We start from the raw sequence: 15,078 nt of genomic DNA on the forward strand, positions 1-15,078 counted from the left end.
TGACAGTGGAGAATTTTTCTTGGGGCCCTGTGGGAAAAACAGGAAGTGGTGGAGGCAGGATGGGCAGGGCGCTGGAGAACCTTGTGCAAAGTGGCCCCCAGGCCCATCCGTTTGTGGGATCAGTGTGGTCTTCAGATACAGCACAGCGTTAGCGGGCGCCCCACTGCTCAGTAGCCACAAAACTCCCAACTCTTTGACTCTCTTTTAATGCCACGGGTGGATCTCCTTGCCCAGCTCCTAGGAATGTTTGCCCTTCTCAGTCTGTTCCACTTCTAGGAGGCAGCCACCAGGCCTCAGCCATCCGGCCCAGAAAACAAAATAAGAGGAAAGAACAGTCATTCGTGCACATCCCAGATCTCAGAGAGCAGCGGTGGGAGCTTTTTGTCCTGCAGACGCAGTGCAAACACTTGCTCTGAGTGGACGCTGCTCAGGGTCCGGAGGCTCACCAGTTTCATTAGCATCCGTGGGAACATCAGTCGGTCCTGGGGAAAGGAGAGAGACAAGAACAGCTTTTGCCTGTCTGCAGGGAAGCGGGGCAAGGGTAGGGGAGTTGTGGGAGAGGTGAGTTGTCTGCACACCATGCAGTCAGAAATTCTTGAAGGGAAAGTAGGTGTATCAGGGAATGGGCCTGTGTGTGGGAAGGAGGAAAAGGGGCACCATGGGGAGACTCACATGGGGATGGTGGATGGAGACGTAGGCATGCAGGGCTTCCACATATGTGTGCTGCAGCCTCTCTACCTGGAGCTGGTCCTGCACATTGGGCCGGTCTATAGGTCACCAAGAGAGTTGAGAAGCAGGTCTGGCCAGGGTCCACTTCCATACCCCAAGTTGCAACCAAAATATAGAGACATGCTCCAGCCAAGCTCCCTCATCCCTAAATAACAGAGCAAATGCCTCCACCCTCCCAAGCCACCCCCTGATTCCTGTGGGGCCTGCAGCCCTCCTTGGTGCAAGTCTCTTGCTGTTTCCCATTGCCCCTCCTCCACACCTGCAGAGAAGATGCTGATGGCAATGAGCAAAGCAAACTCAGCATCATTAAGTTGCAGCTCATTCATGGCCCTGGAGAACTCGAAGATGGGGTTGATGAATTCCACTTGCAGCCCTGGGGAGGAAGAAGGGAGGCTGACACATGCAGCAGGAGCAGCAGGAACTTCCTTCTCTCCTCCAGCGCCTTACCTTAGATAACTACTAGGAACTCACTAAGAAGTTTACCGGGGCTGGGCACGGTGGCTCACGCCTGTAATCCCAACACTTTGGGAGGCTGAGGCGGGCGGATCACCCGAGGTCAGGAGTTCGAGAAGAGCCTGGCCAACATGGCGAAACCCCATCTCTACTAAAAACACAAAAACTAGCTGGACGTGGTGGCAGGTGCCTGTAATCCCAGCTACTTGGGAGGCTGAGGCAGGAGAATCACTTGAACCTGCGAGGTGGAGGTTGCAGTAAGCCGAGATCGCACTACTGCACTCCAGCCTGGGTGACAGAGGGAGACTCCATTAAAAAAAAAAAAAAAAAAAAGGCTACAGGGCTTTGCTGTGTAACCTTGAGCAAATGTCTTAACCCCTCTAAGCCTCATCTGTGAAATGAGAATCATATCTAAACCCATCTCAGAAAATTGTTGGGATGGTTCAGTGACAAAGTATGCAGAGCACTTAGTGCTGTGTCTGGCACACAAGAGGTGCTGAATTACATGATAATAATTCTGGTATTCTTGTTTTTTTTCTTTGAGACGGGGTCTTGTTTGGTCACCCAGACTGGAGTGCAGTGGCACGATCACAGCTCACTGCAGCCTCGACCTCCCAGGCGCAAGCAATCCTCCCACTTCAGCCTCCCTAGTAGCTGGGACTACCGGTGCATACCACCACACCTAGCTAATTCTTATTTTTTTGTTGTGACAGGATTTCACCATGTTGCCCAGGCCGGTCTCAAACTCCTGGACTCAAGCAATCCACCCGCCTCGCCCTCCCAAAGTGCTGGGATTACAGGTATCAGACACCACTCCCCGCCAATTCTGTTATTAAAATTCTTGAGGGCTCCACATTTCTAGAAATAGAAGCAACTCTTATTTTTGTTTATAAAGAATCCTTTTTCAGCAGGGCATGGCGGTTCACGCCTTTTATCCCAGCACTTTGGGAGGCCGAGGCAGACGGATCACCTGAGGTCAAGAGTTTGAGATCAGCCCGGCTGACATGGCAAAACCCCATCTCTACTGAAAATACAAAAATTAGCTGGGCATGGTGGTGCACGCCTGTATTTCCAGCTACTTAGGAGGCTGAGGCAGAAGAATTGCTTGAATCTGGGAGGCGGAGGTTGCAGTGAGCCAAGATCACGCCACTGCACTCCAGCCTGGGTGACAGAGCGAAACTCCATCTCAAAAAAAAAAAAAAAGAAAGAAAGAAAGAAAAGAAAAAGAAAAAGAGCCGGATGTGGTGGCTTATCCCTGTAATCCCAGCACTTCAGGAGGCTGAGGCAGACAGATTGCCTGAGCTCAGGAGTTCGAGATCAGCCTAGGCAACACAGTGAAACTCCATCTCTACTAAAAATACAAAAATTAACTGGGCGTGGTGGCGCACCTATAGTCCCAGCTACGTGGGAGGCTGAAGAGCAGAATTGCTTGAACCTGGGAGGCGGAGCTTACAGTGAGCTGAGATCGTGCTACTTGCACTCCAGCCTGGGCAACAGAAGACTCTGGCTCAAAAAAAATAAAAAAATAAAAAAATAAAAGAATCCTTTTTCAGCAGGGCACAGTGGCTCACACCTGTAATCCCAGCTACTCAAGGAGGATCACTTGAGCCCAGAAGGTCAAGGCTGCATTGAGCCATGATTGATCACACCACTGCATTCAGCCTGGGCGACAGAGTGAGACCCTGTTTTAAAGGAAAAAAAAGCATTGTTTTTCACTGGCATTGGCCTTACTTATTTGAACACTAGAGATACATTTCATGTATCACATCCTAGAGGGAATATTGCAGTATGGGTGAGGATGTGGATTCTGGTGCCAGACTGCCTGGGGTTGAGTCCTGGTTCTACCACTTATAAGGCAACGTGACCTTGTGTAAGTTATGTAACCTCTCTGGGCTTTGGTTTTCCCATCTGTAAAATGGGAATAATAATAGTACCTATCTCATAAATATGTGGCATATATGGTAACTACCACATAAGTGCTTGTAAAATAAATATATATATATATATTTTTTTTTTTTTTTCTTTTTTTTTGAGATGGAGTCTTACTCTGTCACCAGGCTGGAGTGCAGTAGCATAATCTCAGCTCACTGTAAGCTCTGCCTCCCGGGTTCAAGCGATTCTCCTGACTCAGCCTCTTGAGTAGCTGGGAATACAGGTGCACATCACCACGCCCAGCTAATTTTTGTATTTTTAGTAGAGACAGGGTTTCATCATGTTGGCCAGGATGGTCTCGATCTCTTGACCTCGTGATCTGCCTGCCTGGGCCTCCCAAAGTACTGGGATTACAGGCATAAACCACCACGCCCGGCCAATAAATAATCAGTTTTTCATGGAAACAGTCTTCCTGCTGAGAAGACTAAAATGCAACAAACCATGAGTTAAAGTCATGATACCTAGAGAATATGTCTCTCATACACATTGTCAAAGTCTCTGCACCCTACACAGTTCCTCAGGCTTTGTCAGATTTCTTTTAGCAACCATCTGCTACACTTTTCCATTCAAGGCTTCTTGGTGAGTCACTTCCTGCACTTTCACCCTGATGTTTATCAAGTGTTGTGTGTTAGTCCATTTAATGGGCAGGCCCCATTTTCTTTTTCATTTTTCTTTTCTTTGAGACAGAGTCTTGCTCTGTCACCCAGGCTGGAGTTCAGTGGCACGATCTCGGCTCACTGCAACCTCAGCCTCCTGGGTTCAAGCGATTCTCCTGCCTCAGCCTCCTGGGTAACTGGGACGGGTGCACCACCACGCCTAGCTAATTTTTGTATTTTCAGTAGAGATGGGATTTCGCCCTGTCAGCCAGGCTGGTCTCGAACTCCTGACCTCAGGTGATCCGCCTGCCTAGACCTCCCAAAGTGCTGGGATTTCAGGTGTGAGCCACCACGCCCAGCGGCAAGCCCCATTTTCTAAAGCATTTCTTGGTGAGGTTTTGAGCCCCAAAGTATGGCAAACAGCCCCCTTTATACACAAATTAAGAGGAGGTTCTATAGTTGGCTAATGCACCTGTGAGGGTCTGCTGATGCCCATGGAATGAACACCTCAAATGTGCTCAGCCCGTGTCACCAGTCATCTACCGCAGGCAGTAAATAGTAGTGGATAGAGAGAGGAGGAGACGTGACAAACAGAGCTCCAGTTCCTTCTCCCCAAGACCTCACTCACGAAATGAAAAATGAAAGGCAAGCATGATTACTTCAAAACTGCTTGTATAAATAAATCTATAAGGGCCGGGCGCGGTGGCTCACACCTGTAATCCCAGCACTTTGGGAGGCCGAGGCGAGCAGATCACCTGAGGTCGGGAGTTTGAGACCAGCGTGACCAACATGGAGAAACCTCATCTCTACTAAAAATACAGAATTAGCCAGGCGTGGTGGCACATGCCTGTAATCCCAGCTACTCGGGGGGCTAAGGCAGGAGAATCGCTTGAACCTGGGAGGCAGAGGTTGCAGTGAGCCGAGATTGTGCCATTGCACTCCCGCCTGGGCAACAAGAGTGAAACTCCGTCTCAAAAAAAATAAATAAAATAAAATAAGTAAATAAATAAATCTACAAATAGGTGCAGATTCAGATAGCACGAGTCTACGAGTGCCAAACTAATACAGAGATCTTACAACTGGGCAGGGGGCCGGGTGCGGTGGCTCAAGCCTGTAATCCCAGCACTTTGGGAGGCCGGGATGGGCGGATCACGAGGTCAGGAGATCGAGACCATCCTGGCGAACATGGTGAAACCCTGTCTCTACTAAAAATACAAAAAAAATTAGCCGGGCGCGGTGGCAGGCGCCTGTAGTCCCAGCTACTTGGGAGCCTGAGGCAGGAGAATGGCGTGAACCCGGGAGGCGGAGCTTGCAGTGAGCTGAGATCCGGCCACTGCACTCCAGCCTGGGTGACAGAGCAAGACTCCGTCTCAAAAAAAAAAAAAAAAAAAAGAACTGGGCAGGGTTCCACAAGGAGGATATTCTGAAGGAGGGGAGAGCCATGGTTAAGAAGGTCTGAGATAATAACCATCGAGGAAAAAATGGTTTGGAAGAGGGGGCAGGGCTGGGCTTTAAAGCTGGGTAAAGTCATTAAATCACCCCATTAGGTGCCAACACATCCGGGCAGCACACCGGGCACTATAGAAGGCAAAAGGTGCCAACATAGCCCTATTATGCCCTACAGTGAAGGGTGGCCTTCCTAGAAAGCTCATTGGGTGGGCCTGTGTTGGGAGAGCAAGAGGCACGTGAGCTGGCCTGAGTTGTCAGAAACCAGGGAAGGCTTGATGACTGGCCTGGCCACAGATCTACCAGCCCTGAGAATGGAGTCAGGGCATCAGCCATATTTTAGAGCCCCACTCATCCAGTTGTTAAGCTACTTGGTTTCCTGCTGAAGCTCAATTCCACTCCCTCCAAAAGTCCCTCAGCCTCCCGTCCTTTCCCAGGCCAGTTTTCATGACACAAACATGACCAATAGTTGAATATGAAGAAACCCCTTCTGCGTAGCTCCCAAGCGAGAATCAGCTAGAGAGCCACAGTATGAAGTAATTTTTGGAGAAAATACTTCAGATATAGGATGGGGATGGAAACATTCGCTCTTATTGTACATCCCCTCTGGGCATGTTTGCCATGCCATGGTTCCAGTTCATCAGAAAGTGTAATTGAAAAAGAGTAGGGGAGGGGCCTGGTGTGGTGGCTCATGGCTGTAATCCCAGGACTTTGGGAGGCTGAGGCGGGTGGACTGCCTGAGCTCAGGAGTTCAAGACCAGCCTGGGCAACACAGTGAAACCCTGTCTCTACTAAAAATACAAAAGTTAGCTGAGCGTAGTGGCGCTCGCCTGTAGTTCCAGCTACTCGGGAGGCTAAGGCGGGGGAGTCGCTTGAACCCGGGAGGTGGAAGTTGCAGTGAGCCAAGATCGTGCCACTGCACTCCAGCTTGGCAACAGAGTGAGACTCTATCTCAAAAAAAAAAAAAAAAAAAAAGAGTAGGGGAGGCTGGGTGTGGTGGCTCACACCTGTAATCCCAGCACTTTGGGAGGCCGAGGTGGGTGGATCCTTTGAGCTCAGGAGTTTGAGACCATTTCGAGACCAGCCTGGGCAACATGGCGAAACTCAGTCTCTACAAAAAAATATAAAAATTAGCCTGGCATGGTGATGCATGCCTGTAGTCCCACCTACTTGGGGGGCTGAGGCAGGAGAATTACTGGAGCCCAGGTGGTTGAGGCTGCAGTGAGCCACGTTCATGCCACTGCACTTTAGCCTGCGTGACAGAGCAAGAACTTATCTCAAAAAAAAAAAAAAAAGAGTAGGGGAAATCAGCCCCCATGATCCCCAAAGAGCACATGTGAGGAAGATTAGTTCACTTCCTGTGCCTCCTTGTTTCTCCTCCAAGGTGCCATTCCATATATCTCTCAGGTTCCTTGGAATACATTTTGAAAACCACTGACCTAAAGCAACAGAGGACAGGGGTCTATCTGGAGCAGCTGAGAGAAGCCTATCAGCATTCCAATTTTCCATCTTTAAAAAATAAGGGGAGCCTTCCCTTACTAGTCACTCAAACGTTGGGCCTGTGGCTCTGTAGTCACTATGGGCCTATGACAAAAAGAACCAGTCCTGGCCAGGTTCAGTTGCTCACGCCTGTAATCCCAGCATTTTGGGAGGCTGAGGTGTGTGGATCACTTAAGGTCAGGAGTTCAAGACCAGCCTGGTCAACATGGTAAAACCCTGTCTCTACTAAAAATACAAAAATTAGCTGGGTGTGGTGGTGCACCTCATCCCAGCTACTCAAGAAGCTGAGGCAGGAGAATTGCTTGAAGGCAGGAGAATTGCTTGAACCCGGGAGGCAGAAGTTGTAGTGAGCCAAGATCACACCACTGCACTCCTGCTTGGGCGACAGAGCAAACTCTGTCTTTTTAAAAAAAAAAAAAAAAAAAAAAAGAAACAAAAAAAGAAACAGTTCTTGGCGAGGCATGGTGGGTGGCTCACGCCTGTAATCCCAGCACTTTGGGAGTCCAAGGCAGGCGGATCACTTGAGGCCAGGAGTTTGGGACCAGCCTGGGCAACATAGTGAGACTCCATCTCAATTTTTTGTTGTTGTTGCCCAGGCTGTAGTGCAATGGTGTGATCTCAGCTCACTGTAACCTCCGCCTCCCGGATTCAAGCGATTCTCCTGCCTCAGTCTTCCGAGTAGCTGGGACTACAGGCGCGTGCCACCATGCCTGACTAATTTTTTGTATTTTTAGTAGAGACAGGGTTTCACCGTGTTAGCCAGGATGGTCTTGATCTACTGACCCTGTGATCTGCCCACCTCGGCCTCCCAAAGTGCTGGGATTACAGGCATGAGCCACCGCGCCTGGCCCTCAATTTTTAAAAATAAAAAATAAAAAAAGAAGCATTTGTCCATCCAGCCCCAATCCCTGTGTGATCTCAGTTCTCACCTGCTTTGGCAAAGTCTTCCCGGTTATAACTGAAATCCTTGAGGAAGGTGATACTCTCACTCCCAGGGTTGTACCTCCGAGATGTCTCCAGAAGCATCACCTGCACACAAGCAGCAGACCTCAAACGGGGACTAGGAAGGTTGGTCTTGGAGCATAGCCCCTTCCAGGGAGGCCGATTCCCCTCATCCCTGCTTCCCAGCAGATTTGGTTCTCCCAGCTCGATGTCTGGAGGCCCCTCCCACAGACAATCCCATTCTGCTTCTCCCTTCATCCCTTGCCCTTCTCCAGCCACCTCGATCGCAGAGGTCTTCAGCAGGGCAATCTGGTCCTCCCGGCTGAGCTGCAGGAAGCCGGGTAGCTGTTTAGCAAAGTCAACTATCTCCTGCACAGAGACGATGGCCAGCTCAGTGAAGTGGGCAAAGCGCTGCTGACGGGCCTCCCGGCTATGGGGATCTGGTGCCATGGGCCAAGGCTACCCAGGAGGGAAAAGGCAAAGCGCTTTGAGTCAGACATCAAGAAGCCCACTGGTGATCTGGGTGCAGCCGCCTCTCCCCAGGTGTGTCAAGTACCGTGACTCGAAGCCGGTCAGAAAAGGAGCGCCGGTTACACTGTTGCTGGGCAGCGACCAGCTTCTCGATCATGCCCAATTGCTCCGGGCTGAGCTGGGGCAGGATTTGAGGGGGTGAGGAAGCCCTGGGGGGCAGGGATATGGCATGAGCCTGTTCCTCCTCTTGCCGCTTCAGTTTCTTCAGACGGATCTGTTCTTCTGACAGGACACCTAAGGACAGGACCAAATATGAGGAGACAGGAAGCAAGGATGGGGCAAAAGGGGCAGTTTGGGGCTCCAGAAAAACAGACAGCACTGGGTAAACGCAAGAAGTTTTTTTTTTTTTGAAACAGAGTCTCACACTCGTCCAGTCTGGAGTGCAGTGGTGCGATTGCAGCTCACCGCAACGTCCGCCTCCAGGGTTCCAGTGATTCTCCTGCCTCACCCTCCTGAATAGCTGGGATTACAGGCGCTCACCACCACACCTGGCTAATTTTTGTATTTTTAGTAGAGACAGGGTTTCACTACGTTGGCCAGGCAGGTGTCAGACTTCTGACCTCAGGTGATCCGCCTGCTTCAGCCTCCCAAAGTGCTGGGATTACAGGCATGAGCCACCGCGCCCGGTCAAGAAATATATTTTAATCCATACTTAGGGATCAGTTGGCCCCTACAAGTTCAGGCACCTGTCCTGGGTCACACCCTGGACCCCTCTTTTCCCCTCAGCCTCTTCCCCCACCCAGCCCCAGAAACTCACACTCCTCCCGCATGCCAGCCTGGCGGCACTTGCGAAGCCGACACTCCTGGCACTTGCGACGCATGTAGGTGTCCATGGGGCAGTGGCCGCCACTGTGGCAGACGTAGTGCGCTCCCTTGATGACACTGCGGCGGAAGAATCCCTTGCAACCCTCGCAGCTCAGAACATTGTAGTGGAAGCCGGAAGCCTTGTCCCCACAAACGCTGCATAGCTCATTCCCCAGCATTTTGGGGGCTGGCCCCTTTTTCCGCTTTTGTGGACGGATCTCTGATTACAGGAAAGTGTTTCAATGCTCTCCCCCAAGGAAAAAAGTTCATGTTCTCCCTGACTCAGTCACTGCCCTGGGCACTCAGTGACCTTCATTCCCTTCATTATACAAACTCCAGTCTCTCTTTTATGAGAAGAGTAGCCCTCATTGGCCAAGTGCCATTATGTTCTAGGTACTGTATGAGCTTTTCATATGCACTGATCCTTATGACAAACATAATTTTTTTCCATTTTATAAGCAAGGAAATTGAGGCTCAGGAAGGCCTAAAGTAGAGACAGAATTCACACTTAGATCAGTCAGATTTAGTTAGCTCTAAAGCCTTTGGACTTAACCATGAGATTACATATAAAGTAAAAACCCCCAAGGAACCTCTTCCAGATCCAGGACCTGGAATCTGGACCCCTACCTCCTCCAAACCCAGAAGCTCCTCACCTGTGGGTTCTGAAGGGGGCTCTGCCCTGGTGAGCAGGACTGTGGGCTCTGCAGCCTCCAGCTCCACCCCTGCAGTGCCTGTGGCAGAGTGGGGCATCCTGGCTTCCTCTCTGAGGATGCGGCTGTTGCCTCCCTGGGTCTGGCTGCTTGCATCCTGTGCACCTGGCTTCCACAGCTCCGCTGCAGAGTCTGAGCTCCAAAGGAGAGGCACATGGGGGTCTCAGGCTCCATCCCCGCTCCATAGCCCAGTGTCCTAGCTGGGAAACTGAAAACTTATCCCCACCCTTAGAGGGCAGCAAAGTCCCAGCTCAGGCTTTGGGACCCTAGCGTCTGTGTGGGCTCTAGCTAGGACTAGTCACTTGTAGTTTCTTACATCTCAAGACCTTAAATGAAGATGTTAACCCTCGTCTCTTTGGGGGGCTGGAGTGTATGCATTTCAGAGATCAGATAAAACTCTTCAAAGCCAGAGCAGGGTAAGCACTCAGCTGACCAACTCTTTAGCAGCAAACCCAGATTGGGGAGGACTGGGCGGGAGCCTGCAAGGGCCAGGCACTGGAACCGGGGGAGAGGCAACCACGACTGAGAATGAATCTGGACTGCTCTCTGGAGGAAGGAAGAAGGCAGGTAATGAAGCAGATTGATTCCTACGGGGAGGCGAGGAGCCTGCGGTCTGGGCTCAGGGGAGAGGGCTGGAATGAAGCTTACCAGGAGGAATGTCAGGCACAGGGGCCCCCAGCCACACGGACATCTCTTCCTGGAGCCCTGGTCATTACCAAGGCACTGTCCTGCAGGAAGGACTCAGGTTATACTCTTCTAGAACTGGCCTCCTTTCTGGCCTCAGCTCCCTTTTCCACCTGATCCTCCCTTTTATCAATACCAACAATATCAGCTAATATTTACTTGCCATATATTAGCCTGTACTAAGGCTTTATTATATTACTATTATGTTTTTTTAGAGACAGGTTCTCCCTATGTTGCCCAGGCTAGTCTAGGAACTCCTAGGCTCAAGGGATCCTCCCACCTGGGCCTCCCAAAGTGCGGGGATTTTTGGAGTGAGCCACTGCGCCCAGCCTATTATAAGGCTTTATGTGCTTTCCTCATTATATCCCTCTGAGGTCAAGACTAGTCTTTTTTTTTGAGATAGGGTCTCTTTATGTTGCTCAGGCTGGAACTCAGTGCTATTCACAGGTGCAGTAATAGGACACTATCGCCTCAAACTACTGGGCTCAGGCAATCAACTTTCAGCTTCCTGAGTACCTGAGATTATAGGCACATGCTACTGCTCCCGGCTCAGGACTATTCTTAACCTCATTTTACAGATAAGCAAACTGAGGTTCAAAGAGATTAAGTAACTATGGTCACACAGTTAGGCGGCGGTAGAATCAAGACTCCAACCCTCGTCTGACTCCAAAGTCTGAGCTCCCAGTCACTGTACCAGCCTTTCTCCCTCAAAGTCCCCTCCAAACCAGCGGGGAATGTTTGGGTACATCTGCTCTGCTTCTCTCGGGCCCCTTCCCCCTCCAACATTGAGGACAGCCAAAGTTGAGCAGGACCAGGAGACGGGATCGAAGCTCGCTCCACTCAGTGAAACACGCTGCTTATTAGAGGACCTTGCTCATGCCACTCTCCAGGGTCCCAGCACAAATCTCTTATCTCCAAGAATCTCCCCAATTCACATAGAGGACCTCCTCCCCCGAATCCCTCATGAGTTATTCTGGGACCCAGAGTCCTGTTCCTTTCCCAAGCTTCCATCACCATCACCCCTCACTTCTCCCCAGAAACCCCCTTCTAAGATCCTTAGGACATTCGCCAACCCCACCCCAGATACACACACAGAGCCCCAGGCCACTGCTAAGGAGCAGACCCACCGAATCCCCAGGCCACCAGACTTCCTGGGTGGGCAGTCTCTGGAGCCCCCTTGCTGGGAGAAGAGGATGGTGCAGTTCCCTGTCCAGAGGTCTCGGTGGCCAGCCGGTGAGCTGGAGCTGAGCACAAGCAGGACCTGGAGCCCCAGGGAAGTAGCAATTTGGGGAAAGGCTAGGGGAGGGACTGCCGAGGGGTCAGGCCACCCCTCCTTCCTGCCTGACGACCGCAGCCCTCCCCTCCTCACCCCCGCCCACAGGGCAGCTTCTCCACCAGGCTGGCTCCTCCCCAGCCGGCCACCCCCTCTCCCGCCACTCCCACCCTCTACTCCCGGTCAAAACAGTGGCATTTCGCTGCAGACCTGCCAAGTTCCATGTCTCTCCCCTTCCTCTCCTTACCCAGCGCTCTTAGCAGCTCTTGCAAAAGGACTGCCTCCCAGGAACCCCTACCCCAATCCCAGCAGCCTCCAGAGTCGGTGTTCCCTCCCTTCCATAGGCACCTCTCGGAGCAAAGGTCCCAGCAGGGCCCGGAATTGCGACACTGAGCCCCAGCCTGCTTTCCCAGCCTCCCTCCTCCTCCCTTGCCTCTGGGAAGAGGCCAAGAAGCTCTCCCCACTAGCCCTAGGCTTCAGCCAACCTGGTAGAAATCCAGGGGTGCAGAGAGGCAGGTGCTGGGCCTTCCAGGGAGTTTCTGAAAGTGGGTGCCCTGCAGGGGCCACAGATAAGAGAGGAGGCCAGGAGAGCCTTTGGTAGGAAATCTGCTATGAGCAATGGCAGGCCTGGGATAGGGGTGGGGGCGTGGCAGAAGGCAGGCAGGCAACTCGGGTGGCAGCCCAGGATGGACCTGGGAAGGTATGAAGGTTGCCTCATCTGGGGAACATCCCTATCTGAAGTGATGGCAGGCTCCAACCAGCAGCTACTGAGACTATAGCCATTCTTCCCACTCTGTTGCCTGGGGCATGAAATCCATCCCGGAAAGTAGACATCATATTTTATTGATTTCATTTTCCCCAAAACCCCTGAAACAGGGCTGGCATAGAGGAGGCAACAGAGTAGGTACTGTGTTCCTATTTGTTGAATGAATAACAAGAAAAATATTATTCTCATCTATCCCCTACTTGTTAGCCCTAGTCAATTTTTTTTATTATTCCTTTTATTTTCTTTTTTGAGGTGGGGTCTCACTACGTTGCCCAGACTGGTTTCATACTCCTGGGCTCAAGCCATCCTCCCACCTCAGCCTTCCAAAGTGCTAGCATTACAGGCACGCACTCACAACTGCTGTAGTCAGTTTCAACTCAGCATGTTGATTTAGTGTTCAGACTCTGGGCTCAGATTTTGGGTTCAAATCCTAAACTTCTTAGTACCTATGTGATCTTGATTGAGCAAGTTACTTAATGTCTCTGAATCTTTGTTTCCCTATCTTTAAAATAGGAATATTCGAGCCAGCAATGGTATGTTGAAAAATAAATAGGCTGGGCATGGTGGCTCATACCTGTAATCTCAGCACTTTGGGAGGCCTAGGCAGGTGGATCACTTGAGGTCAGGAGTTCGAGACTAGCCTGGCCAACATGGTGAAACCCCGCCTCTACTAAAAATACAAAAGTTAGCCAGGCATGGTGGTACGGATCTCTAATCCCAGCTACTCGGGAGGCTGAGGCAGGAGAATCACTTGAACCTGGGAGGTTGCAGTGAGCCAAGATTGTGCCACTGCACTCCAGCCTGGGCGATAGAGCGAGACTCCGTCTCAAAAAAAAAAATAAAAAGAAAAAGAAAAAGAAAGAAAAAAAGAAAGAAAACATAGGGATAGTAGTCATTTTTACCACACAAGGTTGTTGTGAGATTGAAACTACAGATCACGCTGGGTGCAGTGGCTCATGCCTATAATCCCAGCAGTTTGGGAGGCCCAGGCAGACGGATCACGTGAGGTCAGGAGTTCCAGACCAGCCTGGCCAACCTGGTGAAACCCCATCGCTACTAAAAATACAAAAAATTAGCCAGGTGTGGTGGCACATGCCTATAATCCCAGCTGCTCGGGAGGCTGAGGCAGGAGAATGGCTCCAACCTGGGATACGGAGGTTGCCATGACCCGAGATCACGTCATTGCCCTCCAGCCTGGGCAACAAGAGCAAAACTCCATAAAAAAAAAAAAAAAAAAAAAGAAGGAAGGAAGGATGGAGGGAAGGAAGGAAGGAGGGAGGGACTACAGATTGTATCACAACGTGTGGCACACAGTAAGTGTTCGAGAAATGGCACGAGTTGTCATCACCCTCCCAGTTCTTTCAGTTGTGGGTGTTCCCATTGCCTTAACTCAGTGGATTTTGAACTTTGTACTTGTTTCCATACACAGCACAAACCCTTCACTATCTTTTCTGGTCCTTAGAGCAGCCCTGGGAGGAAAGCAGAGTAAGTAACCTGAGCTCCATTTGACAGAGAACACTGAAACTCATGTGAGGGCCTTTTCCAAGACCACACAGTTAGTGGCCCGGCTGGGATCAGAACCCAGATGTCCTCACTCCAGTCCCTTTGCTGTGTCAGAGTCCAGGGCAATCTTGTCTTGTTGCATCTCGGGCCAGTGAAGTGCTGGAATGGAAGCAGCCAGGGTTGGTGGGCTACAGGGGAGAGGCTGAGAACCCTGCAGATGCTCCAGTCCAGATGTGGGAGGCGAGGAGCTGAGGTTACTGCTGGTCATTCACCCCCTGCCCCATTCCCAGTTTCCTGCTCACGGGCTCTTCCTGTTTTGCTATGAACTCCAGTTCCCATGGGCCCCACATTAAAGCACAGAAGGACGGGGGCCAGGGCAGGCAGCCAAAGAGACTAAAACAGATGAACAGGGCACCAGGGAAAAGAACAGAGGAAACAGGGAAAGAGTGGACGGGGGTGTGGATGGGACAGAAGGGACCAGATGAGGAAAAGTTGAAGGTTGAGGCAGAAGAGGAGCCTGGTTGAAAGACGGGAGGAAGCACAGGGTGGGACATGGGGAACAGGCGGGGGCTGGGGAGCAAAGTGTGAGAAGACAGCAGGCTGGGTGCTGTTGCAAAATCTGCCCATGTATTCATTTTCACATTTCAGAAAAGCCCCTGTGACACCCCCATCTCAGACTTCTGCCTGCAGCTCTTGCTCTTGTTCCCCCTCATCACAAGGTTGTCCCCTCCCAAGGCCCCCACCCTGGTCTGGGTATCTCTGAGTCACAAGCACAAGGCTCTCCATTCCTCTCGCATGTGTTCCCTCTCTGATTTTCACAAGGCCCCAGCTGTCCTGGAAAAGCAGAAACCAGGGACTCTAGTCACTGAGAGACTGGCACTATTCTGTCCCAGCACCCACATCGCCAGTCCAGCTCCCTCCTCTACCTCCCTGCTCCCAGAAGCTCCAGCCCAGCAGGGCAGTCAGAGATGTCTCTGAGATGCCTGGTTTCGAGAAACTCAGGAATCAATGGTCTGGCGCCTGGTGCCCTATCTCAGGAATCAATGGTCTGGCGCCTGGTGCCCTATCTCAGGAATCAATGGTCTGGCGCCTGGTGCCCTATCTCAGGAATCAATGGTCTGGCGCCTGGTGCCCTATCTTCTGCGAGCTGGGAGAAGTCTCTTTCATCCACTTTGTTCTTCAACTCCTTCTCCTGACACCTAGTCTCCC

The 15,078-nt window shown here is 51.3% G+C and overlaps 1 protein-coding gene across 42 annotated transcripts in view; it reads right to left on the reverse strand.

The window, feature by feature from the left end:
* NR1H3 (nuclear receptor subfamily 1 group H member 3) overlaps positions 1-15,078 on the reverse strand; it is a 19,924-nt gene continuing 4,846 nt past the window's right edge. Inside the window, exons 1-11 of one of the 42 annotated variants that reach the window (XM_074013676.1) lie at positions 12,086-12,405; positions 11,455-11,588; positions 10,292-10,371; positions 9,587-9,780; positions 8,887-9,011; positions 8,155-8,363; positions 7,878-8,057; positions 7,586-7,685; positions 989-1,102; positions 673-813; positions 1-482 (exon numbers count right to left, since the gene is read on the reverse strand). In XM_074013676.1, coding sequence (XP_073869777.1) covers positions 481-482; positions 673-813; positions 989-1,102; positions 7,586-7,685; positions 7,878-8,057; positions 8,155-8,363; positions 8,887-9,011; positions 9,587-9,780; positions 10,292-10,371; positions 11,455-11,588; positions 12,086-12,318 — 1,512 coding nt within the window. In that variant the 5' untranslated portion in view covers positions 12,319-12,405 and the 3' untranslated portion in view covers positions 1-480. Of the gene's footprint in view, positions 483-672; positions 814-988; positions 1,103-7,585; positions 8,058-8,154; positions 8,364-8,886; positions 9,418-9,586; positions 9,781-10,291; positions 10,372-11,418; positions 11,591-11,810; positions 11,880-12,085; positions 13,099-15,078 lie in introns of those variants that run through there. The other 41 variants (XM_065529523.2, XM_074013681.1, XM_074013690.1 and 38 more) reach the window with 41 other exon arrangements.

This window comes from Macaca fascicularis, chromosome 14 (genome assembly GCF_037993035.2).
Source record: "Macaca fascicularis isolate 582-1 chromosome 14, T2T-MFA8v1.1".
NCBI classification, from domain to species: domain Eukaryota; kingdom Metazoa; phylum Chordata; class Mammalia; order Primates; family Cercopithecidae; genus Macaca; species Macaca fascicularis.